This window comes from Carcharodon carcharias, chromosome 23, assembly GCF_017639515.1.
Source record: "Carcharodon carcharias isolate sCarCar2 chromosome 23, sCarCar2.pri, whole genome shotgun sequence".
In the NCBI taxonomy this organism is placed as follows: Eukaryota; Metazoa; Chordata; class Chondrichthyes; order Lamniformes; family Lamnidae; genus Carcharodon; species Carcharodon carcharias.
The window spans coordinates 43,465,895-43,491,726 of NC_054489.1; the positions used below are offsets into that span (position 1 = coordinate 43,465,895).

The 25,832-nt window shown below is 44.5% G+C and overlaps 1 protein-coding gene across 3 annotated transcripts in view; it reads left to right on the forward strand.

Annotated features, from left to right (window-relative positions):
- Nucleotides 1–25,832, forward strand: part of mrc2 (mannose receptor, C type 2) — a 263,455-nt gene that overhangs the window by 151,092 nt on the left and 86,531 nt on the right. For all 3 annotated transcript variants that reach the window (XM_041173462.1, XM_041173463.1, XM_041173464.1), the window contains one exon: nt 23,649–23,791. In XM_041173462.1, the coding sequence (XP_041029396.1) occupies nt 23,649–23,791 (143 nt within the window). The remainder of the gene's footprint in view (nt 1–23,648; nt 23,792–25,832) is intronic.

Sequence of the window (25,832 nt, forward strand, 5' to 3'; positions counted from 1 at the left end):
GCAGTTAAGAGGCAATCACATTGCTGTGGGTCTGGAGTCACATGTAGGCCAGACCAGGTAAGGATGGCAGATTTCCTTCCCCAAAGGGCATTAGTCAACCTGATGGGTTTTTTATGACAATCAAAAATGGTTTCATGGTCACCATTACTGAGAATTTAAATTCCAGTAGCTGCTGTGGTGAGATTTGAACCCATGTTCCCAGGCCATTAGCCTGGGCCTCTGAATTACTGGTCCATTGACACTATCACTAGGCTACCAACTCCCCTTTGGGATGTTGGGGCGGTGATGATGGGAGGTGGGAGAGCTGTGTGACTGGATGGTACAATATACCTCCTGACCTGCAGAGGGTTGTCAGGATTCCAGAATTCCTGTTGTATTGCGTGCAGACTGCTTTTGGTCTACTGGATCACAGAATTCATCTTGATCAGTGTGTCAGGAGTATGGAATTACTTGACCCATTGGATTGGGAATGCAGGTTCCTTCTTGTGTCTACTGGGAGTGTAAGATTGTTCTCGAGATGCTGTAATTATTAATTAAACACAGGGACAGGTGTAGACCATTGAGCTTCATGTACCTGTTTCACCGTTCAGTTAGATTATGGTTTATCTGCATCATTGCTGTATCTACCCACCTTGTTTTTGTAGCCATTAATACCCTTTCCTAACAAGAATCTAACAATCTCAGTTTTGAAATTTTCCATTGAGCTTTAGATTCAACAGCTTTTTGGGAGAGAGTGTTTTGGATTTCCATGGCCCTTTGTGTGAAGAAGTGCTTCTTGACATCGCCTCTGCATGGTTTAGCTCTAAATTTAAGTTTAAACACATTCGTTCTGGAAGCTGCCACCAAAGAAATGGTTTCTCTCTATCTTCCATAACTCCTTTAACCACCATAAACACCCCAATTAGATTACCCCTTAATCTTTACCATAAAGGACTATTTTATTCTTTCATACACGTGTAACACCACAGGAGATTGACTAGCTTATCATTAAAAACCTGGTGTTCGATGTACTATTAATCAGGCTTTAGTTTTTAAAAACAAATGTTTGGCTGGGCAAAATGGAAAGAGATGAGACAAAGGGGACAGGAATGACCACTGGAAGAGCGGAGAGGGGGCACAGGTAAGAGAAATGAATACCGAATATAGGCAGGCAGACAGGAAGGTAACAATGGATATTGGGAGGGAGGGAAAATGAGAACGAACAACAGTGGAGCAGGGCCACAGAGTGGTACTTGCAATAAAACGTGGGGTAGAGAGGGGAGATGGGGAGAGGGTGCTAAAGCAGGAACAATGAGAACTTGGCTAACTCAAACAGCAAAGGGTAACAATGATGTAGACAAGCTTAGTGAAACTTATTTGATAGTACCAGCACAGGCACAATGGGCTGAATGGCCTCCTCTAGGTGTTTCTATGATTTTGTAAACACAGCTGTAGCTTAGATAAATTGACTGTCCTGTTAAGGTGCCAAACAAGATCAGATGGACAGAACATTAAGCCATGAAGTTCTGTGACCCTCACTTTTTTTTTTATTCATTCACGGAATGTGGGCTTCGCTGGCTGGGCCAGCATTTATTGCCTATCCCTAGTTGCCCTTGAGAAGGTGGCAGTGAGCTGCCTTTTTGAACCGCTGCAGTCCATGGTGAAATAAAAATGCAGTTACTCAAAATCAACCCAGCTCAGGCATTCAGATTGTCATAACTGCCTGGAAAATGCTTTGTCCTCTAGGTATTGGCTCCTGGTTAAGCAATGTCTCCATTTTAAAATTCTCATCCTTGTTTCCCAATCCATCCATGACCTCAACCCCCTCCCGATCTCTGATACCTTCTCCTACAACCCTCTGAAATATCTGCTCTTCTCCAATTCTGGCCCCTTGAACACCCCTGATTTTAATCTGAGAGGCAATTAGGGATGGGCAGCAAATACTGGCCCAGCCAGCGACACCCACATCCTGTGAAAGAATATTAAAAAAATCACTCCACCATTGACAAGCTGTGCCTTCAGTGTGAAGCTCAAAGCTCTGGAATTCCCTCAGTAAACCTCTCCCCCACTCTCTCCTCCTCTAACAATTCCTTAAAACCTACCTCTTTGATCAAGCTTTTGGTCTTCCGTCCTATATGGCCCTCAAGTGGCTCGGTGTTATATTTTGTTTGATAATGTTCCTGTGAAGTGCCTTGGGACATTTTATTGCATCTGAAGTGCTATATAAATACACAGTGACGTTGCATGTTTAATGAATTTGGAGACTATTTGGTATTCAGCAAACAAAATGTCCTGTCAAAGGCAGGTGACAGGCTGCAGTGTCTCATTGAACTGGGAGATAGCCTGATTGAAATGGGATAGAATAGCCTAAAAGGCATAGAGGCAAATAGAATAGAAGGAGGCCATTCATTCCATCATACCTGTGCTAGCTCTTTGAAAGAACTATCCAATTAGTTCAGGTTACCAACTGTGATTAAATGTATCCCTGGAGGTTTCTTCACATGATTTGCCCCCACGCAGTAGCCATTACTCGGCCAACACATCCATCCTTGTGACATACTGCCCTCCTACAACAATTGGAAAGCAAAATGACTCATTATCCAATTGGATGATGCTTGATTATCTGCCAAATAACCATTTTCAATGTTTTTCCACCCACTAAAGAGAAATGTTCAAAGAAAATCACAAAAAAAACAATCTTTTTTAATGTCCTGATGATTTTTCTCCAGGGTTACTCAGTGTCCTGGAGATGGATTTCCAATTCCTGGAGACTCCGAGAGGGTTGGCAACCCTACAGTTAGCCCCAGTCTCCCAGCACTTCCCTTGTAGCCCTGCACCTTTTTTCTTTTTAGGTTTCTATCCAATTCTATTTGGAAAGGTGCTACTGGATCTGCTGCCATCACCCTTTCAGGCAGTGTGGGCAGAATTTTACAGCCTCGTCACAGTGGGGGTTGGGCCGGAAAACGGGGCCAGCCATTCAAAGCTCCATTGACTTTGGCGGGATCGGAAGATCCCACTGGCAGGAGGAGCCGTAACATCCCACCTTGTATTCCAGATCATAACAACTTGCTGTGTTTAAAAAAAAATTCTCCTCATCTCCCCTTTGGATCTCCCATCAATTATCTTTAAACTGTATCCTCTGGTTATCAAACTTCCTGAGAGAATAAACAATCACTCCTTATCTACTCAGTCTACCCTGACCACCTCTACTGAACCTCTCCTTAACCTTCTCTGTTCAAAGGAGAACAATCCCAGCTTCTCTAATTAATTTAATTCATCCTCAGTACAATCCTAGGTCAGCTTCCACCCATCTCTCCACCACTTCAGAGGGAGTTTTGCACTCTTGGAGATGGCCTTGTTCAGATGAGATGTTAAATTTAGACCCTTTTTCTGCTTGTTCGGATGGACAAAAAAGATCCCAAGATATGATTCAAAGAAGAATAGGGGAATTCTCCTCCCTTCGAGCTAATATTACACGTCAACCAAGAGCACCAAAGCAGATCTGGTGACTTATCTCATTGCTATTTGTGGAATCATCAATAACTACACTTCAAAAATACTCCTTTGGCTGTGAATTGTTTTGAGACATCCTGAGGATGTGAAAGGCACATTGTATCAATGCAAACTCTTTCATTCCTCAATCCCCTCCTCATTGGTCTCCCAAACTGCACTTTACGCTGATCTCTGCCAGCTGCTCCTTGTTTTCACCTCTTCATTTCCCCACCGTAGCGAAACTCAGAGTTGCTGCGTTTGATTTTGCCTGGCAGATGGGAGCTGTTGTGAGCTGGGATTGATTGGCCAGGCAGCCTGTTGTTGGATCCCTCCAGCAATCCCATGAGACAGAGTGGGTGGGGTGTTGGTGGGAGGAGGTGAATACCCGTCAAACTACGTAACAGTCAACATAACCTCAAAATTATATTGACATCACAGCCAATGAAATAATTTGAAGTATAATTACTGTTATTTCCAGAACCAGCAGTGATTATAAATGACCAGATAATTACTAAAAGTACCAACACAGGTTAATAAAGCCATAAAAATGCAAACAGAGCCCTCAGGTCCATTTCTAGAGGGATAGAACTAAAAGGCAGAGAAGTTATGCTGAACCTGTGTAGAATCTTGGTTAGAACACACTTGGGTTACAGTGAACAGCGCTGGTCTCCATATTATAAGAAAGATACAGAGGGAGTGGGGAAGGTGAAAAAAAGGTATTTTCTGTGGAATTATATCAGAACTGCTAGTTTATACCTTTTTGGAAAGATTGAACAGGCTGGGGCTGTTTTCTCTAGAAAAGAGAAGACTGAGGGGTGATCTGACAGAGATCTTTAATATTACAAGAGATTTCAGTAGTGTAGGTGTGGTGAAGATACTTCCATTCGCATATAGAGTTCCCAACTGTGACTAAATGTATCCCAGGAGGTTTCATCACGTGACTTGACTCTACGTTCCAGCCATTAGTCAGTCAACGCACCCATCCTTGTGATGCACTGCCTTTCTACACCAATTAGAAAGCCGAAAGTCTCATTACACAATTGGATAATGCTCGACTGTCAGCCAAACAGCCTTTTATCCCCCATTTTCAATATTTTTATATCTCGTAAAGAGAAATGTTCAAAGAAAATGAAAAGGAAAATCTATCTTTTTCAATGTCCTCATGCAGCGTAAAATGAAGCGTGATGACATCAGGCGTGCATCCCAACACCATCGTGCACTCGCCCGGTATTTCATTTGGCGGCTGTGCACCCACCGATAATTAAACAATCTAATTAAATTTAAATCTACACTGCCTGTCCAACCTTACGGTTGGCGGGCAGGCGAATAGGTCAAGCGGCCTTTACATTTTTAGGAAACCTCATCCATGAGCGGGATGAAGTTTCCTAAAGCAAGTAAACGTTAAGTAAAAACTTTATTTTGGAATTAAAGACATGTCCCAGCTCATGTGACAGAGTCACACGGAGGGGGACATGTTTTATTGAATTTTTACTGTCTTTATTTGTTAACACAGCGCTTCCATCTCCGTGAGGCAGCTCCGTGCCTCAGGGGGTTTGAAGCGCTCTTTCTTGTGCATGCGCAAACTGTGCACCAGACCCGCTCGCCCTCCTCCTCCTCCCACCCACACAGGCGCCGCTCAGTGCTGCCGCTCACGATCCACGCAGGACAGGCCTTAATTGGCCCACCCGCGGTGCGGAGCTGACTGCGGGTGGCGGTAGGCTTCCCGCCCACCCCCTCCAAGCACCCCCACCAAGAGCAAAATCCTGTCCCATGATTTTCCTCAAGGATCGCACACAGCAGTGTCCAGGATACTGATCTTCAATTCCTGGAGACTCCAGACCAACTCTGGAGGGTTGGCAACCATACTTGCATGCAAAACCCAAACCAGGGGACATAAATATAAGATAGTTACTCATAGAGCAGTGTCTCAAACCTGGCTGTCCAGAAGCTGGAATTATTCGAAAACCGGGCATTTTTAGAATGTGCCATGCGTCAATTTTAATTGAAAAAATAAAAAAAAGACTTACCTGAACAATTTGCCTGGGCGCTGTATTGGCATGGTGTGGCGAGTGATTAGTTACCCCCTTTGCCACTTGTGCTCCCAGCAGTTCCCACCCTTGACCCCCACCTGACCTGACTGACCTGAACCGCCCAAACTGAAATCCAGTAAGATTCTAGGCCTTGGTCCCGAGGCTTCTGGTTTTGAGGCACTGTACCCGTGAATTCAATAGGGAATTCGGGAGAAAATTCTTTACCTAGGGTGTTGTTACAATGTGGAGCTTGCTACTATAAAGAGTACTTGAGGCGAACAGCATAGATACATTAAAGGGGAAGCTGGAGAAGCCCATGGAGAAGAAAGGAATGGAAGGATATTTTGGTGAGGTAAGATGAAGAAGATTAAGGGGAGGCTTCTATGGAGTGTAAACACTGGTATGAATCTGTTGGGCCAAGTGGCCTGTTTCTGCACTGTAAATACTTTGTAATAATAGTATTTTGCAACTTAGCTAGTTCTCAAGACTAAAGTGACTGGTAAACCTTTCAAGTTTTTTTTAAACAGTTTTGGGAGGCAGGAAATAAAGATTAATTAACAGGGATTCCTCAGTAGATTTAGCAAGTATAATGTTTACACTTGAACGATAGACTAAGCAGAGGCAACATCAATTCAGAATGTGTAAGATTGGGCGAACGGCATGGGTCCAATTCAATCAGAGTTGAAAAGTTAAGCCTTAACAGTTACCAGAAAAGGACAAGATCCAGCGGTAACTTAACCCTTGTAACTACACTTTGGGATAATTGCAGACAAACATTCATGGTGTTTGTCCACAATTTCTCTCTGCTTTTCTACGGCAGATTTTCACCCATTTAAATGAAGTGCAATTTTAGGGCCTTTGAAAGAAAAATAAACTTCCCACAGAGTGGAATGTGGGATAGCCTATCAACAACAATTGAGGTTGGGTTCTTTAACTTCCACCAACAGGAGCTGGATAGAAATACAGTCTTACATTTATACAGCAAATTTTGCAACCTCAAGACTTTCCCAAATTGCCTCATAGCTGACAAGTTATTTTGAATTGTAGCCACTGTTGTAGGGAGATGTGGCAGCCAATTTGAACGTAGTAAGATTCCACAAATGACCAGATGGGTCATGAGGACTCAAAACGTCAACTCTTTTCTTCTCCGCCGATGCTGCCAGACCTGCTGAGTTTTTCCAGGTAATTCTGTTTTTGTTTCTGTTTTACTGAAGTTGGTCAAGTGATAATTGTTGGCTAGGACACGTGGAAAACTCCCATTTTCTTTTTTGAAAAGCGCATGGGTTCTTTAATATCCCTCGGAGAGGACAGGTGTGGCTTTGCTTTAATATCTCACCTGAAAGCCAGCATCTCCAAGAGTGCAGCGCTCCTTCAGTACTGCAGTGGTCAAATTATGTGCTCAAACCCTGGAGTAGGGCCCTAAATAACCACTCACAGAATCAGGAACAAGAATGCTGTCAGCCAGCCAAGACTGAGACCCGACAGAACTCTCGGGGGTGGGTACAGATTGAGCTGATCAATAAGGTCCAGGAGAGACAATAAGCCCTGTGAGGATGTACGGAAAAATATTTTGGAATTTTGCTTTTTGACTTATGGAAATCAGGAAGTACTTATGCAGAGCAAGGATTAGCTTAATGTTGTAGAGAATATGCACGATAAACTCTACATTAGTGTAGGTATAATGACTACTGGTTGGAAAAACGATGGGAGAATTATATGCTACTGTGAGAGGGAGACTAGATGTGGCAGTGTGAGAGTCCGCATTGGGTGCATGTATTTGCATCATATACAGTCTATAGGGAGGGTTGATAGACTGAAAGACATGTTTGTGTTCAATGATTTCTGATGTTATAGCTATACCTTGGTTCCATGACATCTGAAAGCATCTTTGTAGCTCAGTCTGATCAAGAAAAGGCTAATTTTCTGGATTGTTTAGAATCCTATAGGACCAGGCCTTGCCTCAGGTTGCTTGCTCTTCAGTCTGGTAGAATTGTGAGCTATCGGCCAGTTTTGAACCATGTACAATGTTAGTTTAACATTTATTACACAATGCCGATGTTACATTGGTGGCACTGAGCTTCTAACGATTTGGAATGACTTCAATCCCAGCCCTTTGTTTCCCAACTGCTACTGTATGTGATTCAAACTCTTGCATCTGTCATTTTGTTGCCTTGCCCCTCCCCCAATCCTTTCAGACATGAGGAATTCACTTGAGTGCTAATTACAAGTGGCTGTGATTACCAGGCGGCAGGTTTGCTTAGACACCAGGTCATGGAAGATGTGGTGATCACAAATAAAACCATTTTTGTTTCCTTCACCCACCGAAGGGTTTATGCAGCTGGCGCTCAAATATTTTGTCCTTGCCATCAAGCTCTTGCTCAGGGTTCGAGAACCTTGCCCTTCCAAATTGTATCCAAGATGAACTGTATCGCATGCTGCGGAGGCTGAGGTGAGGTCTCCAGATTGGTTGTTAAGGGCATTTTTTGAAGAGCTCAGTATTTATTGTAACTAGACAACATCGCGGGGCATTGCTGACTGAATCCAGAGCACAGTGTGATATTTGTTCCACCGTGATGCAGCCAATGTTCCCTCTAAGCTGCGCCATGGTGAGGTACCATGGAGGCCACTCACAATTGTCCCCTTTAAGACAAGGCACGCCGGCGTGCAACATACCAACTTGCCCGTATGATCCAGCGTGGGAGAATGATTCCCGCGTGGGAGGATGATTTCGGCAGATGTATTACGGTGAGATTCCCGACATCTGATGGCAGGAAACGTGGCTCGACATTTATGGGCGGAGCAGACGATTGCAAACACGGTCTTTCTGCCATGTTGTCCGCTCACACCTGCCATGACGCCTGACACCAGAGGGCACGTAAAATTCCACCCAGTGTCAGATTTGATTTGATAATGCTCCTGTGAAACGACTTGAGATGTTTTGCTATGTTGAATCTTAAAGCACCTTATTGTTGTCAGGGGAACCTTTACTGATTCTCCGCAGCTTCAGTATTCACCAGGACTGTCAGTAGTGATTTGCAAAGGTTCAACGTAGTTCAGTTCCTTACTTGTTCCTAATCTACTCTGTCTGGCGCCTATGGAGCAGGGTGCAATGTGGTCTGCCTCAGATCCAGACAGTGCTCTGGAGATTAGTCCAGTCAGAAGGAATTGTGTGTATTCACTGGTGAAGCAACACACTCGTTTATATTGGTGACCGAAGACCAGCTTGTCATCTCACGCCAACTCAAACCTTTGACAGAAATAACCAAAACGAATCAACTCTGTTTAAATAGTCTTAATAACATATTCCCAGAGTAAGCTGCTAGTTGTTACCCGAGTTTTTCAATGAGGACCAGACTGTGAAACCTGGTTTATTAATGTGCAATCTGGTTATAATGATTGAGATTATCATACTGGTCATCAGAGAGGTATTCAGTGTAATTCTTTCCAGCTACAGAGTTGTGTGTCTGTTCCCCGTAATCGCTGTTTATCAAGATCAGTATTTTAGCAGAAATCCCTCTGACCCAGAGCATTGCTGAAGATTGCATCAGAATCTGGCTTCACTTGCAGTCCAGATGGTCTTTCTGCGTGCGGAGGTGTGCTAAGAAGCAGCTAGCACACAATCCACAGGGTCCTTTACCTTCCAGTGTTCACTAATTAAACCCGCTCACAGTAACTTGGACTCACTCACGGGATCCTTAAAAAATAATGTCAGTATCTGCTTTTAATATTGAGCCAATTGCCACGATGCAGCTTGAGGGTGAATGTGTCGGGATTCATTGTGGCCAGTGATATCAAGTGCTGCTGCTGGCCATAGTGAATTGCAGCTCGTTTCCTTTCAGATTGGAGGTGGGCTCGTGAGACCTTCGCAGTGTCTTCCCCCCACCCCCCATCTTCTCCATGTGCTTAACCATGCTGGGCCCGATTTCACAGGCGCCAACTGCTCTCACACATAAATAATCTTCGTGGGTGAGAAATTCATTCAGCATCGCAGGCCTGCCTGACTGCCCTTGGAGCAGGCTGTGCCATGGATCACCGCTCACTCAGCCTCTGCGATACCTACGCAGCTGCGCCCCCCCCCCCCCCCCCCACTGTAAATGCTACAATACGTTGAATTGGCGGCAGCTTAAACCAGATGTGATGCCAGGATTCCAAGGTTGGACAGCCAGATCCTGACAACACCCACGTTGGCCACTCCCCAAAAATATGAAGCAAGAGGAAGCAGGCAGCTGGGTCCGTTATTTAAAGGGCCAGGCACCCAGATTGCGGGAAATTAAAATTTATGGAACTTTTTCTATTGGAAAGTGAACAACAATACTCTGGATTGTTTTAGGAGGTCTGCTGGTCCATTTGCCACAGAGTGCTGCCTCATCTTTGCAGGGATGACAGAGGAGTAGGTGACCTGAACATACAGCACAGAGACAGGCCATTCAGTCCAACTGATCGATACTGGTGTTTATGCTGCAAATAAGCCTAGTCTCAGTCCTCTTCGTCGAACCCTATCAGCTCAACCTTCTATTCCTATCTCCCTCATGTGTTTACCTAGCTTCCAATTAAATACATCGTTAATATTCACCTCAGTTACTCCATGTGGTAGCTTTTCTCCTGAATTCCCCATTGGACTTATTGGTGACAGTCTTTGATTGATGGCCCCTTTTTTCACCTTTAACAGATTGAGAGAGATCTGAGTGTTGAAGCTTCTGGCAAGCGTGCACAAAGGCTGCAACAGGTTTTTTCTTTATTCTTTTATGGGACATGGGCGTCGCTGGTAAGGTCAGCATTTGTTGCCCATCCCTAACTGCCCTTAAACTGAGTGGCTTGCTCGGCAATTTCAGAGGGCAGTTAAGAGTCAGCCACGTTGCTGTGGGTCTGGCGTCACATGTGGGCCAGACCAGGTATGGACGGCAGATTTCCTTCCCTAGAAGGCGTTAGTGAACCAGCTGGGTTTTTGTTACAATCGATGATGGTTTATTATTCAACATCACTGAGACTATCTTTCATTTCCAGATTTTATTAATTGAATTTAAATTCCACCAAATGCCATGGTGGGATTTGAACCTGTGTCCCCAGAGGATTAGACTGGGCCTCTAGATTACTAGTCCACAGCATTACCACTGTGTCACCATCTCCAGGACAGTGGTGGCAGTGGCTCTGTGTTTGCAGTGCAACGGGGAAATGGAGGGAGAGATGGTGGGTCAAGGAGGTTGCGAGGGGGTGGTGGTGGGGGGGTGGGGGGGGGGGTTGGCGGGGCGGTCGAAGGGTATCTGTGAAACATGTACATTTGTTAAACACAGTCAGAAAATGACAAGTGTGACTAGGAATGGAGAAGCTGAGATTGTTCTTGACATCGAGGCAGCATTTGACAAGTGTGGCATCAAGGAGTCCCAGCAAAACCATAGTCAATGGGAATCAGGGTTTTATGTCTTAGCAAAAAGGGTTCATTGGCCAACCGAACTCTAACTGCATGCCTTCCTATGTTCTCATCAATTTCTGCTTGCAATCAATAATGGGGAGAGACTGATATAAGAATAAGCAGCAATGGTTTATTGAAACACCAGATCATATGTGCGCACACAGAAACCTCCAGAACTAGACTTACTGTTCCCAGTTGCCTGTGCTGTACAGTGATTTGTCAGTGCTGTCACATGATCAGTACACTTGCATTCTCTTAAATGGATAGGGTACCTCACTTTACCACACGGGGGGAACCCTCCTTTAGTTGGAGTCATACCTAACTGGAAGATGTTTGTGGTTGTTGAGAGGTCAGTTATCTCAGTCCCTGGTCACCTCTGAAGGAATTCCTCAGACGAGTGTCCTGGGCCCAACCATCTTCAGCTGTTCCATCAATGGCCTTCCCTTCATCGTAAGGTCAGAAGTCGAGACGCTTATGTTTGCTGATGATTGCACAATGTTTAGGACCATTTGTGTCTCCTCAAATACTGAAAAAGTCCTTGTCGAAATGCAGCAAGACATGGACAACACTCAGGCTTGGGCTGATAAGTGGCAAGTAACATTCGTGCCACACAAGTGCTAGGCAATGACCATCTCCAACAAGAATCTAATCGTCTTCCCTTGACATTCAATGGCATTACCATCACTGAATCCCCCACTTTCAACACCCTGTATGTTACCATTAACCAGAAACTGAACTGGACTAGCCATATAAATACTGTGGCTACAAGGACTGGTCAGAGGTTGGAAATTCTACTTACCACCTGACTCCCCAAAGCCTGTCCGCCATCTACAAGGCACAAGTCAGGAGTGTGATGGAATACTCCCCACTTGCCACAACACTCAAGAAGCTTGACACCAACCAAGACAAAGCAGCCCACTTGATTGGCACCCCATCCACCACCTTCAACATTCACTTCACCACCGATGCACAGTGGCAATGGTGTGTACCATCTATAAGATGCACTGCAGCAACTCACCAAGGCACCTTTGACAGCACCTTCCAAACATGCAATCTCTAACACCTAGAACAAGGGCAGCAGGTGCATGGGAACACCATCACCTGCAAGACCCACTCCCCGAGGCCATACACCATCCTGACTTGGAAATATATTGCCATTCCTTCACTGTCGCTGGGTCAAAATCCTGGAACTCCCTCCCTGACAGTACTGTGGTTGTACCTACACTACATGGACTTCAGAGGTTCACGAAAGCAGCTCACTAACCCCTTTCCAAGGGCATTTGGGATGGGCAATAAATGCTGTCCTAGCCAGCGATGTCCACATCCCATGAATGAATCTTTAAAAAGCAGAGAAATTTAAGGGAGATTTAATAGAGGTGTTCAAAATTATGAAGGGTTTTGATAAGAGTAGTTAAGAAGACACTGTTTCCACTGGTAGGAGGGTCAATAAGGGGAGGACACAGATTTAACGTGAATGGCAAAATAACGAGGAGATATAGCAGCATGGGAGGGGATAGCAGAGAATCACTAAGCAGAGAGTAGTACATCAATTCTGGGAGCACCTCGCTTGCAAGGCTAACATTCCTGACCATATTTCCTGTTTACATATGACATGACGGGCAGGCAGAGACCAGCTGGTCCCTTGAGGCTGTTCCACCCTCACGATGCCTGGAACATCATGACCAGGCACTTCCTACCTCCGCTCCCCGTGACCGTGTATTCTCCTGGGAGAGGAAAAAGTAAACAGAAGAAAGAAAACATAGCCAAAAAGGGGTGGGGGTGAAATCCGGAGAATTCCCCTTTGCCCTCCCTCAGGCTTTTTAACCTTGATTTTAGAGATTCGAAACCCTAGCACTTTAGTAGGAGGCGGGAGCGGATGAGCTGGTCTCAAGGTTAGGACCTGCGAACAGCTTCAAAGATGAAGCCAGATTGGGAGTTCACAAGTTGGCAGCCCTCACATCTGCAAAGGAACAACCTCACTGACCTTTGGCCTCACTGTTCTCAGTGATCTTGTATTCCTGCGGTTGGAAAGTACAGTGTAATCGGGAGTGTGGTCCCCTGGCAGTCACTTAGAGCAGGGACATTCCCTCAGGGGAGTGATATAGAAACACAAAGGCAGCTCTTCCCCATTTCCCCAGCCTGCCTCGACTGCAGTTTAGAGAAAACCAAGTCAATGATATCTATCTGTATGTAACACACAATCAATCCCTTTCACGTTTTGCAAACCAAAAGAATCAGCAGCTCTGGCCATGAGCGCAGATATTACTCATTAGTGGTCTCCATTTTTTGCACCAATCTCCCACTAAGTGTACTCCTTATTTAAGATTTTTCTTTCAGAATTGCAACTTTTCTCCATTAATTTATATGTTTTAAATTTTACAGGCAGAAATTACTGTTGATGACGGTGAATAATAGGTTAAAGATTGGTATGACATTCCTCTGTCTGGTTAGTGCACCTTATTTACCTGTAAGGTATATAACAACTTACATTTATATAGCACCTCTGACATAGTAAAACATCCCAAGCTGCTTCACAGGAGCAATATCAGACAAAATTGACACGGAACCAAAGAAGGAGACATTTAGGTCAAGTAACCAAAAGTTTGTTCAAAAAGTTATAAAAGAGGTGCTTAAAATGAGGAGACAGAGGCAGCAAGGTTTAGGAGAGAATTCCAACACTTAGGGCCTCAGTGACTGAAGGCACAGCCACCAACGATGAGGTGAAGCAAGTAGGGGATAGACGAGCAGTCAGATTTGGAGCAACGCAGAGCTCTTGGAATCTTCTAGATCCCGAAGAGGTTATACAGAGGAATGATCAAGGCCATGGAGAGGCTTGAACACAAGGATGAATATATGCATTTGAACTAAGCAACCTCACATCAATTTTCAAGTAACAGACAATGGAATATGACAGCAACACATTGACTAAAATGCCAAAAGTAATTCTAATAAATCAGTTTGGAGTTTAAAGAGAAGGTGTCATCTGCAAGACGAGTATCCTTTGGTGAACAGCCTTGAACTATCAGACATTTGGCAGCCAATCAAGTCCATATCTCTGATTTTTTTTTAAGGATTAGAATTTCCTCTTTGATTAATCATTTTGCTGCTTCTCTGGATTTCTCCACATCCAGTATCGTCTGCAGTTGAAAACCTGTAGCTGGTAAACAGCACATCAAACTGTCCATCACCCTCGCTGATACTGAACTGACACTATGACTAACTGGGCTGTCAGAAGTCCTTACTTGCATAAGAAAACCCTAGAATGTACAGCACCGAAACAGGCCATTCAGCCCAACTGGTTGATGCCAGTGTTTATGCTGCACAGGAGCCTGTTCTCACTCCTCTTTATCTACCCCTATCAGTTTAACCTATTCCTTTCACCCTTATGTGTTTATCTAGCTTCCCCTTAAATGCATTGCTGCTATTCATCTCATCTACTCCATGTGGTAGCATGGATAAAGACATTTCTCCTGAATTCCTTATTGATGACAGTCTTAGATTTATGGTCCCTAGTTTTGGTACACCTTTAACAGACTGATAGAAGGATGTGAGCACTGAAGGCAGGAGTTATCTTCTGGCAAGAATGGCACAATACAAGTATTCACACAAAACTCAAAAGTACCGTACATTTCACAGTTTTCATCTTGACTCTCCGCCAACAGTCATAAATCCTTTGCCGTGTGACCAAAAGTCACATCAAACACTCAGTAGGTTTCAGCTGCACTATCTCAGGCCCACTGCTTGTATTAAATGACAGGAGCATGTTCCCCTCTCCAAATGTGGGAAAGCAGCATCAAGCCAATGCCAAACGAAACAGCGTTCTGTAGAGCGGCACATTTTTAACCCTGGCTTCCCGAGCACCATGAACCCCATTATACTGAGTCTTCACAGGGTGGACGTAGGAGCAGTTTTATGGATGTGTTGGATTACGACCCAAGGCCTGGTGGGCCCAACACAATCAACTGTGCTTGGACAACTGATCAGGACAGAAGTCGATGTCAGGCTGCAGGGTGCACAACAACATACTGCTGTCAAAATCAACAGAAGCTTATAGTTAAATAGCGTCTTTAATGCAGAAAAACGTCCCAAGGTGCTTCACAGGACGGTGACATCAACCCTCATAAGGAGCTATGAGGACAGGTGATCAATAGCTTAGCCAAAGAGGCTGGTTTTAAGGAGAGTCTTGAAGGAGGAGAGTGTGGGAGGAGGTGGAGATATTGATCTGGGAATTCGCGAGCTTAGGGTCCAGGTAGCTGAAAACAGGGCAACCTAGCGTGGGGCAATTAATATAGAGGATGTGCACGAGGTCAGAACTGGAGAAGCGCAGAGATCTCAGAGAGTTTTAATGCTGAAGATGGTTTTAGAGGTAGGAAGTATAACAATTAGTTGCTGAGTTAAGGGCACGAACAGAAAGATCGAAAGGTTTACACTTCTGCAACATTTTTGTGACCTTAGGATGTACTAAACCACTTTACAACCACGGAAGCACTTTTTGAAGTGGGGTCATTGTCGTAATGTAGGAAATGTGCAATCTCCCACCAAGGACAATATGTCGATAGCCAGATAATCTGTTTTTGTGTGTTAGTTGAGGGATAAATATTGGACAGGACAAAATAATGCCACGGGATCTATCATGCCCACCTGAAAGGGCAGCCCCAGCCTCAACTTAGAGTTTCATCTGAAAGATAGCATCTCTGACAGTGCAGGACTTCCTTAGTGTTGGTTGAGATGTCAGCTGAAATTGTGCGTGAGATTTTACTGACCCACGAATCGCTATGAAAGAGGGGTGGGGGTGAGGGGGAAGGGTGGGTGGGGGGGCAGCAGAATGCTGGAGAACCATATCAGGATGGCTCCCAAATGCAGGCCTGCTGCTGGGGAAGATTCTCAGCTGCCGGCTGATTGGAGGCTTGAAGCCAATTAAAAGTCCAATTGAACAGCATCTTCCTGTGTCACTGGTATTTTGCTGGCGGCAGTTGCAATAGAGTTTTTTATTGACATTTCTACATGGGTTATTATTATGTCACTATGAATGCTTGGCTGAGTTTCAAAAGGTACAAATTTCTCAGCAGGAATTCTGAACGCATTGTTGATTGACAATTTAAAGAGGCTATTAAAGGATGTTTTTAATTCATTCATGGAATGTGGGCATTGCTGGCTAGGCCAGCATTTATTACTCATCCCTAATTGTTCAGAGGGCATTTAAGAGTCAATCACATTGCTGTGGGTCTGGAATCACATGTAGGTCAGACCAGGTAAGGACAACAGATTTCCTTCCCTAAAGGGCATTATTGAACCAGATGGGTTTTTACAACAATCGACAATGGTTTCATGGTCATCATCAGATTTTTATTGAATTCAAATTCCACCATCTGCCGTGGTGGGATTTGAACCCAGGTCCTCAGAGTTTTACTCTGGGTCTCTGGATTATTAGTCCAGTGACAATACCACTATGCCATTGCTCCCCCATAGCTCTCTTTGATGTTGGGTTTGAATATAAGTTTGTTTTTATAAGAGATTAACCATTTGAGATGTAAAATCTTTGAATAGGTTTTATGACTGGGAGTTCTTTTCACTATCAAGATTGCAAGAGTGAGAGCTACGTTAGCTTGTTTGAAATTTATTTTTTTCATCTCTACATGGCTACTGCCCGTGCTGGGTACTGGGTGAGTGGCTGTGGAGGTCACATGAAGGGTATGAGGGACCATGGGGTGCTTGAAGGGCTTGAGTTGGCATGGGGGTATCAGCGGCCATGGGGGGTGGTGGGGGGGTGGAGGGGGACATGAGCTGGCATTGAGTTGCTATGGAGGGAATAAGAGGCCATGGGTGGGTCGGGGGCATGAGTTGTCTTTGAGTTGGCATAGAGTGAATGAGCAGCCATGGGGGTGGGTTTAGGGCCTGGTGGGGGGAAGAGGAAGACTTGAGAGCCTAACAGATTCTGAAACAACTGGGGCAAAGTCCCAGAGAACCAAGGCGGATATTCTAAATAGCCCACCTTGGCACTCATCTGCCCCCTTGGCCACCTACACTCTGCTTCCAGGGTCAGCGGGTCCATCTGTATGTGTACATGCCCCTGGAGTGAAAATCACGCAATTCGGTGTACTTTTTTATCGAAGCAGATCCAGCGAGTCAGGAAATTCCCCGACTCGAGCTGCCTGCCTCAGTAGCAAAAATTCCACCCTATGTGTCCAAATCCTGGGGTGGGGCTTGAATCCCAACCTTCAACTCAAGAGACGAGAATGAGCCACTGACTCACAACTGATACTGTGAACAGCCAAGTGACTGAAACTGGGCGTTCATGTATCAGATGGTATGGGTACAAACACAGGAAACTGTTAACTCAACAAGCCTTCACCTACCAGCCGCCGTGTGCTTGTCATCAGTCAGGGTGGGACATCGTGTGAAACCAGATATTCCCATCATCCTGAAAAAGAAATCAAACCAAACCCAAGCCAGATTCACCAGGTGGAATCCATTGAGTGATACCTCCCCCTGTGTCAGCCTGCAGCTGCTTTGCTGCCCTGAGCTCTTACACTTTCTATGCCCCCTTCCCCCAGTGATCCCAAATCCCCTGAACTTTACATGCAAATGGCCTTTTTACAATACTTAATTATTTTTGTTTCTTGAAAAGAAATGATCAAAATTCTCAGGAACAAAGCTTGTGATCATGGCTGGGTCAGCACAGGATAATAATAGATTGAAGATAATATTTGTTTGCTATTCTTGGCTGGGATGTCCACTGTAGTGATCCTGAAAAGGATATAAATATGTTTTGGATTCCGTTTAAAACTGGTGCAGCTTTAGGATGTTGTGCATGTGTCCAGGGTGGATGAGACTCTTCCCCCTCCAGCCTCTCATAAACCGAAAAACGAATCAAAATACTATGGATGCTGGAAATCTGGAATAAAAACAGAAAATGCTGGAAACAGCAGGCCTGACAGCATCTGTCGGAAGAGAAACAGAGTTCACGCTTCAGGAATTAAAACAGAAAAGGCTGGGAAAAGTCAGCAGGTCTGGCAGCACCTGTGGAGAGAGAAACAGGGTTAACGTTTCGAGTCCAATATGACTCGTCTTCCAGAGTCAGAGCCCCTTTTCAACTTTCCAAAGAGTCGTTTATTCCATCATATATTTGTATGTATGTTGTTTTCAAAGTGAATCTGTCTACATTATAAAAGCTTTATTGCATTCTTGTAATTAAGCACAATGTCTGGATGGGAACCTATTGTATTCCAGTTCACTTAACCTTCACTAAAGTGAATGGAAGTTCCAGGAAACGCACACAGTAAATGCTGCAGCCAGTTTTTGGAGGTGAAAAGGCCTCTCTGAGGGAAATATTTAGCGTCACCGCCAATGGTACTGATGATTCAGGGATTGTTCCTGTGTTGCATGAACCATCTGACTTTCAGCTGTGGAAATGACTTTTTAATGAATAATTAAACAATGAAGGCAGTTATTATGGATCTTTGCCCAATTTTGGGGGAGAAATTTTTCATAATGTTCTTTCTTCAGGAATTTAAATATGTGGGCTGGAGGCCATAATAGGGCAGAGCCCATGATCAGGAAACTTGGACATGATGGGATAAAGACCGCGTAGGTGTAATTTAAAAAAAATCATTTATGGGGTGTGGGTGCCACTGGCTAGGCCAGCATTTATTGCCCATCCCTAATTGTCCCCCTTGAGAAGGTGGGTGGTGAGCCGCCCACAGTGCTGTTAGGGAGTAAGTTTCAGGATTTTGACCCAGTGACAGTGAAGGAACGGTGATATAACTCCAAGTCGAGATGGTAATTAGCATGAAGGGGAACTTCCAGGTGGCGGTGTTCCCACGTGTCTGCTGCCCTTGCCCTTCTAGATGGTAGCAGTTGTGGGCTTGGAAGGTTCTCTCGAAAGAGCCTTGGTTAGTTCTTGTAGTTGGTACACACTGCTGCTACTGTGCATCGGTGGTGGAGGGAGTGAATGTTTGTGGATCTGGTGCCAATCAAGCGGGCTGCTTTGTCCAGTTCAATGTCAAGCTTCTTGAGTGTTGTTGGAGCTGCACTCATCCGATCAAGTGGAGAGTATTCCATCACACTCTTGGCTTGTGCCTTGTAGATGGTGGACAGGCTTTGGGGAGTCAGGAGGTGAGTTACTCTCAGCAGGATTCCTAACCTCTGATCTGCTGTTGTAGCCACAGTATTTATATGACGAGCCCAGTTCAGTTTCTAGTCAATAGTAGGATGTTGATATTGTACAGATTCATGGTAGAAGTCAACACTATGAGCCAAGTGACTTCTCATTCCAGACAAATTCTTCTCCTAATAGTAGACTCCTCTCAATAAATTCAGACTCTGGCAGGTCAATGTGGCATTGCCTGAGCAAAGAATAAATGAACAATTCCTGCCCTTAATTCATTTAGGACAGAATTCTTTTCCTGTGGAACGGAATCTAAGAAATCAGCCTTGCTGAGGCCGACACTTCTATTCTTTGGGATATTTCAAGTGTTACTGCACAGTTTTATTTTCTAGCTTAACCAAAAACACATGTCCCAAACCACAACAGAACAGTGCTGCTACGCTGCAGTAACTCCCGGCCAAAAATATTCCAAGGACAGATAGTGTAACTCTGCACAGCGAAGCCTGGAACTCGCTACAGCCTTGGCTTCTGAATGGAAAAGGGGCCCAGGGATGTTGATGCTGTTGACCATAATAACTGGCCTGAATTTTAGCTGTGTGAAGAAAGTAGTTCGAGCTCAGTGGCGGGGAGATTTGTTTCAGGCGACGCTGTAATCCGATGGTAGAGTTGGCAACCCCGCAATCCTACTGTTAACTCAGAGCATATGGGCTGCTGCTTTGAAAACTTCAAACGCTTCAGAACTGCAATTCATTGTGAAGCACGTGAAGGGCGCTAAATAAATGCATGATCCTGATCTCTTTCATAGGGCTTTAGTGCATGCCTATCATTTCATTCTATGTCAAACTCATGGGGCAATTTTGACCAAACACGGGCCATCAGCAGGCTGACAGGAACTGGTGTAATGCTAGCTTAGATCTCAGCTAATTAAAGTCAACAGGGAATAATGTTGGGCAGGATGTAAAATCAACGTTCCTCACTGTCCTGTAGGTTTCCTGCTCAGCCAGTTAGTTTAAAATTATCTCCATAGATTCTGACACAACTGTATGGAGCTCCCAGTTGTAGTCCAGCACTGAAAATATCACTGATAAAAGATACCGATATTTCTCTCTTGCTCTCCATGATGAGCAGATTGCTGGTTTGTTGTGAGTTTCACTTGTAATTCTCTTCTCCTGTTGCTTGTATTTTTCATTTGTTAAACCTGTGTTTATCTGTGTCACTCTCACGCTCCAGGGAGGAACATTTGCTTCTGAAACCAGAAGGGGGTGCATGTGCCGGGGGTGTTGGGGGAGGGGGTGGGGGCGGGGCGGGGGGTGGGCGTGGGGGCAGGTGGTGATGGTGGTGGCGAGGTGCAGAGGGTTCACTCTGAATCACTTGCCCCAATTGTGCTGATCTCCTGGCTGTCGATTTAAGATGCCAGGTGGAATGCGCGTGGCTGGGATGCTCTGGCTGCAAAAGGATCACAGAGTGCAGAGCTTTGATAGGCGTGTTTAAAATACTGAAGGGCTTAGATAGAGTAAATAAAGAAAACCTGTTTTCAGTGGCTGAAGGATGAATAATCAGAGGGCACAGATTTAAGGAGAGTAGCAAAAGAACCAAGGGTGACATGAGGAAAACTTTTCTAAGCAATAAGTGCTTAGGATTTGGAATGCACTGTCTGATAGCGTGGTGGATACAGATTCAGCAGTAACCCTCAAAAAGGAATTGGATAAACACTTATAGAGAAATAACTGCAGGGGCTTGGGGAAAAAGTGGACGCGGGACTAATCGGATATCTCTTTGAAAGGGCTGGCTTGACAGCCAGAATGGCTTGCTTCTGTCTTAGGTTATTCTATGACCTTTGCCCACTGACATCACCGGCTTGGAATTCGGGCATGGATTCAGGCTCTGTGCTTTCTGGCAGATGCAGTTGAGCAAAGGGAGTGCAAATTTGGAAAGTTGTATCAATGGAAACCTTTCCTCAGTTGATTAAATCAGTAAGATAGAGTTCAGGACAGGTTAGAGTCACCAATTCCTGTCAGATGCATTCCTGGAGTTTCCATCACCTTGGTGCCCCTTTTTGACTGCCTGACCCAGTCAAACATCTCCAGTATTTTTATAATTACAATAAGTCCTCACTTAAAGTTGTGGTTGCATTCCTGAAAATCATGACTTTAAGTGGAATATTGCTTCCCACAGGAATTAATGTTAAAACTGTAGTTAGGTTCTGTAGGACCTTCCTTATCCAAAAAAAAAACAAATATTAAAACATTATACCCTCTAATTGAAATATTTTACATTGCTAAGTTACTACATTGGTAAAATAAGTAACTTTTAAAATAAAATAAGTTTAAAAATATAATGGAAGAATGTAACTTTCTACTTACAGTACATTGTGCTTGCTGTAGATGCTGCTTCCCAAACCTCCTGCTTCCCGATCTGCAGACCCTCCTCCTCCCAACACCCCCATGTTGTGGCCCTTCCCCCTCCCCGACCTCTGAGTTGAGGCCTCCCCCTGTCTCCCTGACGCAGCCTCTCGGCGAGCCTCCCGCCCCCTGACTCACCCTCTTGCCACTTCCCTCTCCTGGACCTGTGTTCCCGTTGAAGATCCAGATCTGATCCGAAGCCGGAATTCCAGTGTTGTGGAAGTCCCGATGGCGCATCAGTGCCGAGCTCCGGCCGCTACAATCCAGGTTTTTCTCACACGCCATCGGGACCCGCACTTCCACAACATTGGAGCTCCGGCTTCGGATCAGATCTGGATCTTCAACGGGAACACAAGTCCAGGAGAGGGAAGCAGTGAGAGGCTGAGTCAGGGAGCGGGCAGCTCATCGGGAAGTCGGCGGCGGGGGGGGAATTAGGCCATTCTAAAATGGCGTCAATCATGTCATGCGAGAAACAACGTCAAAACTGAATCTCGCGTGTTCGACGGGATTACCAGCTCCAGAATGAAACAAGGTTAAACAGGGGAACATTAAATAAGGACTTGGCTGTAATATACAAACGTGTTAAACAAAATGGAAAAAATGCATAATTTATTTCATGTCCCTCTGAAGGACAGCTAGTGCAAGTGATGTGCTCGATGGACTGCATGTGCTTTCCTGAGCCCAGACCAACCCCATTCAGCAGGAAGTCTCAGTGTGCATCGGAGAGAACAGCAGCTCTCTTTGTGCCAGAGGCGTGGAAAGATCATGTTTCTGAAGTTGTTTGATGGAAAGAAATTGAAAACGGTCTTTTGAAAATAACTTGATTCTTCACCACGTGGGGTAAAAATGTCTTCCAGGGGAAATGGGTGGAAGAATAAAACAGTTCAGGAGCAACAGAAGCCCCAGCGTTCAGTATAGCCAAGGCTGTGGCCCAGACCGATCTGGGCAAAGCTTTACTTCAAAGAGATCAAAATTGTTAACATGAAAAGAGACACTTGGTGCTGCTCTTTCTGAAGAACACAGTCTGAGAACGCAGAAATCTCAGTGGCATTGGTCACTGTGAGGGAGGAAGTGCTCGCAAACTAGCTCAGCTTCTCATGGAACCTCCTTGTGCCAAATTCCACCTCACCCAACATAGCCCATTCCACCACTTCCAAATGGAACACTTGCTCAAATCCAATGCTCCCTGAAAATCTCTAACCTGTGCCAATACCCTTCCCCGCCAGTTGCCATGGTGGGATTTGATCTTCTGTCCCCAGATTGTTATTCCAGCAGCCTGGGTTACCAGTCCAGTGATATAACAATTATGCCACCCATACTCCAGATGGAGCTTTTTAAGATTATGGAAAAGTTTGGTAGGCTAGAGGTAGGGAAAATGTTTCCACTTGCAGGAAAGACCAAAACTTGTGGTCATAAATATAAGATAGTCACCAATAAATCCAATGAGGGATTTAAGGGAAATTTCTTTATGCAGAGAGTGGTTGGAATATGGAAGTCATTATCGTAAGGAGTAGCTGCAGGGAGTAGCACAAATACAGTTACAGAATCACAGAAACATACAGCACAGGGGGAAGCCATTTGGCCCAATCCTGCCTCTGGTGGCTGTATGAAAGAGTAATCATGTTTAGTCCCTTATCCCAGCTTTTTTGTCCATTACCCTGAAAGTTCCTCATATTCAAGGTGCCCTCTCAACTCCCTTTTACATTTATTTATGGAATCAAATTCCATCACCTTTTCAGGTTGAGCATTCCAGATCCTGACCTCTCTAAGTGAAAACAGTTCTCCTCATCTTCCCTTGAGATCCTTTGTCAAAGATTCTGAATCTGTGACCCCTGATCATTGATCAATTAGCCAGAGAGAATTGTTTTTCTTTATCTAAACTTCAGCATCTTGAAAAATATTAGCTCACTTCATGGCCTTCTCTGTTCAAGGAGAACTGCCCTAACATTTCTAACCTCTAAGGTGAAGCTAGATAAGTGGACAGAGGGAGAAAGGAACAGAAGGTAATGCAGATAAGATTAGATGTGGAGGCCTGGGAGGAGGCTTGTGTGGAACATAACCAGTTGAGCCAAATGGCTTGTTTCTATGCTGTCAATATGATGTAATCTGAGTGGACCATTTGCTGTGTGATTTCTGATGTCCAAAAGTTGTGAACATTTAATATTCAGGTTACTCAGATGTCACTGTGTTCACTCTTTGTCTCACTTTCATCTCCCTTTCCTAATTAGGTGTTTCACTTCAACAGCATCTATGCTAAGAAGAACTGGGTGCAGGCACACATGTTCTGTCATGAGCAAGGAGCTCATTTGCTCAGCATCAGCAGTTTTGAAGAGGAGAAGTTTACAGAGAAACTGGTCAATGAGATATTTGGGTGAGTCAACAAATCTAGATTAAAGAATTACTTTTTCAGAGATGGATGTGGTCAGAGGGCAGAATCTTGGGGTTCCCAGATTCCCTCTCTTTCGAAGCTGTCTCTGGATAGGTGATGAGGAGATGGAGTCTGTCTGTAGAAAGCACAGAAATGGACCTTTTTTGCCCAAGATCACCGTATACACAATGCAAACAGCCTGCTCTCTTGCAGGCCCGATCCCGCACATCTACTCTTCATCAGAAAGATTTGGAAGTTTTTACCATTTCAAAAGATATTTCAACAAAATTCCATACTGCCAACTCTTAACTCACAACATATTTCACAAACTGTATCTAAACCCACAATCCGTGTGTTATGCCCAATCCCTACCTGACCTCCATAATCCCTATCTGACCCCATACTCCCTTTCTGACCCCCATAATTGCTATCTGTGTCCCATAATCCTTATCTGACCCCAAAATCTCTATCTGACCCCCACAATCCCTATCTGACCCCTATAATCCATATCTGACCCTAATAATCCCTATTTGACCCCCATAATCCCTACATGATCCCTACATCCCCTATCTGACCCAAACCCTAAGTGACCCTCCTATATCCCCTGTCTAAATTTAGATTGGACATCCTTTGCCATATGACTTCTTCAGCTCCAGCAGCTCAGGAACCAACATATCCTCAAAAAATGTGGCTGTTGTGGTTGTGAAATGCTATGGCACATCCTGAACCAACGATAGGTGCTGCAAGTTCATGTTTTTGTTTCTTTCTCACCTCTTTATAAGCCCTTGGCCCATCACTTACCGGGGAGTGTGATGATGGCTGTAATCTCCTGCTTTCCCTGAAGGATGACTCACTTGGCAGGCCAGAATTTACAGATCAGTTCGTCGCCTTCAAGTTAGACATAATGATCATCTCAAGCACAATTGCCCAGGCACATAAATTAGGAACAGCAGATATTTCACAAACACACAGAGATATGTTTCCATGTGTTCTGTAAACTAAAATTCATACAGAACAACAGTGACTATACTTGACAAGTATGTCTTTGGCTGTTAAGCACTTTGGATATCCTGACATTGCAATGTGTAAATGCAAGTTCTTTCTTTGAACTTCCATGATTCAGATGCCAGCTATTCTGTAAACATTAGATAATGGATCATGTGTGTCTCTGAATTAGTGCTGAAATCAGGATACTAGCAGATGAAATGAGCCCTCAGAGTCTCCACTGACAGAGCCACAAAGTGCAAATGGTTAAATTTTTGTTTCTCTTCTCTGACCAAGGTATTTCAGAATAGTGCCCAATGAGCAACAGATGTCTCGGACCTTTTCCACAAAGACCACCCCTGGTCCTTGTATCCAGCTACATAAATGTGTTCAAGGACTGTAATACTTGCCTGTGGAATAAATTATTTATCTGTATTTTTTGGCTGGGATTTGGTGTGGATGGTGGCTCAAGGAAGAAGCAAAATATCTGGAAGGTACGTGCAATGCCAAGAGCCACTCAAATAATAAGTCCAGACAGTTCAAACTTCCCCACTTGGCTCCAATCACAGAGACACAGCCAGAGCTATGGTTCTTGTTATAAAAGACAAAACCTTGAATTGGTGGCTGGACTCATTAAATCAAGCATCAGCATCACTGAGTTCTGGAATGTCCTCAAACAATGTGAACTCAGATTGTCAAGACTAAACCATCAATTATGCTGGTTCTCTGCAGTCTCCGGATGTACCCAGATTGAACAAGTAGGGACACAGTAGTATCAACAGTAGAACATTTCCACTTGACTATGATTACTTAGATAAGGTTGTCATAGACCATAAACCCATTATACAATCTTTGGAGAGTCCCTTGCATCCTTCACTTGATCCAGAGCTGGATTTTGAATACAGCCACAAAGTGTCACAGAGAAGAGAAATGGAAAATCTATCTCCAGAATATACAACTACATCCAAACCCAGACTCTGTTGGGAACTGTTCTCAAAATTGAAGATCCTATTAGTTTCATTGCAGAGTGTGAGAGTCCAAAGGCACTAGTTACAGTTCT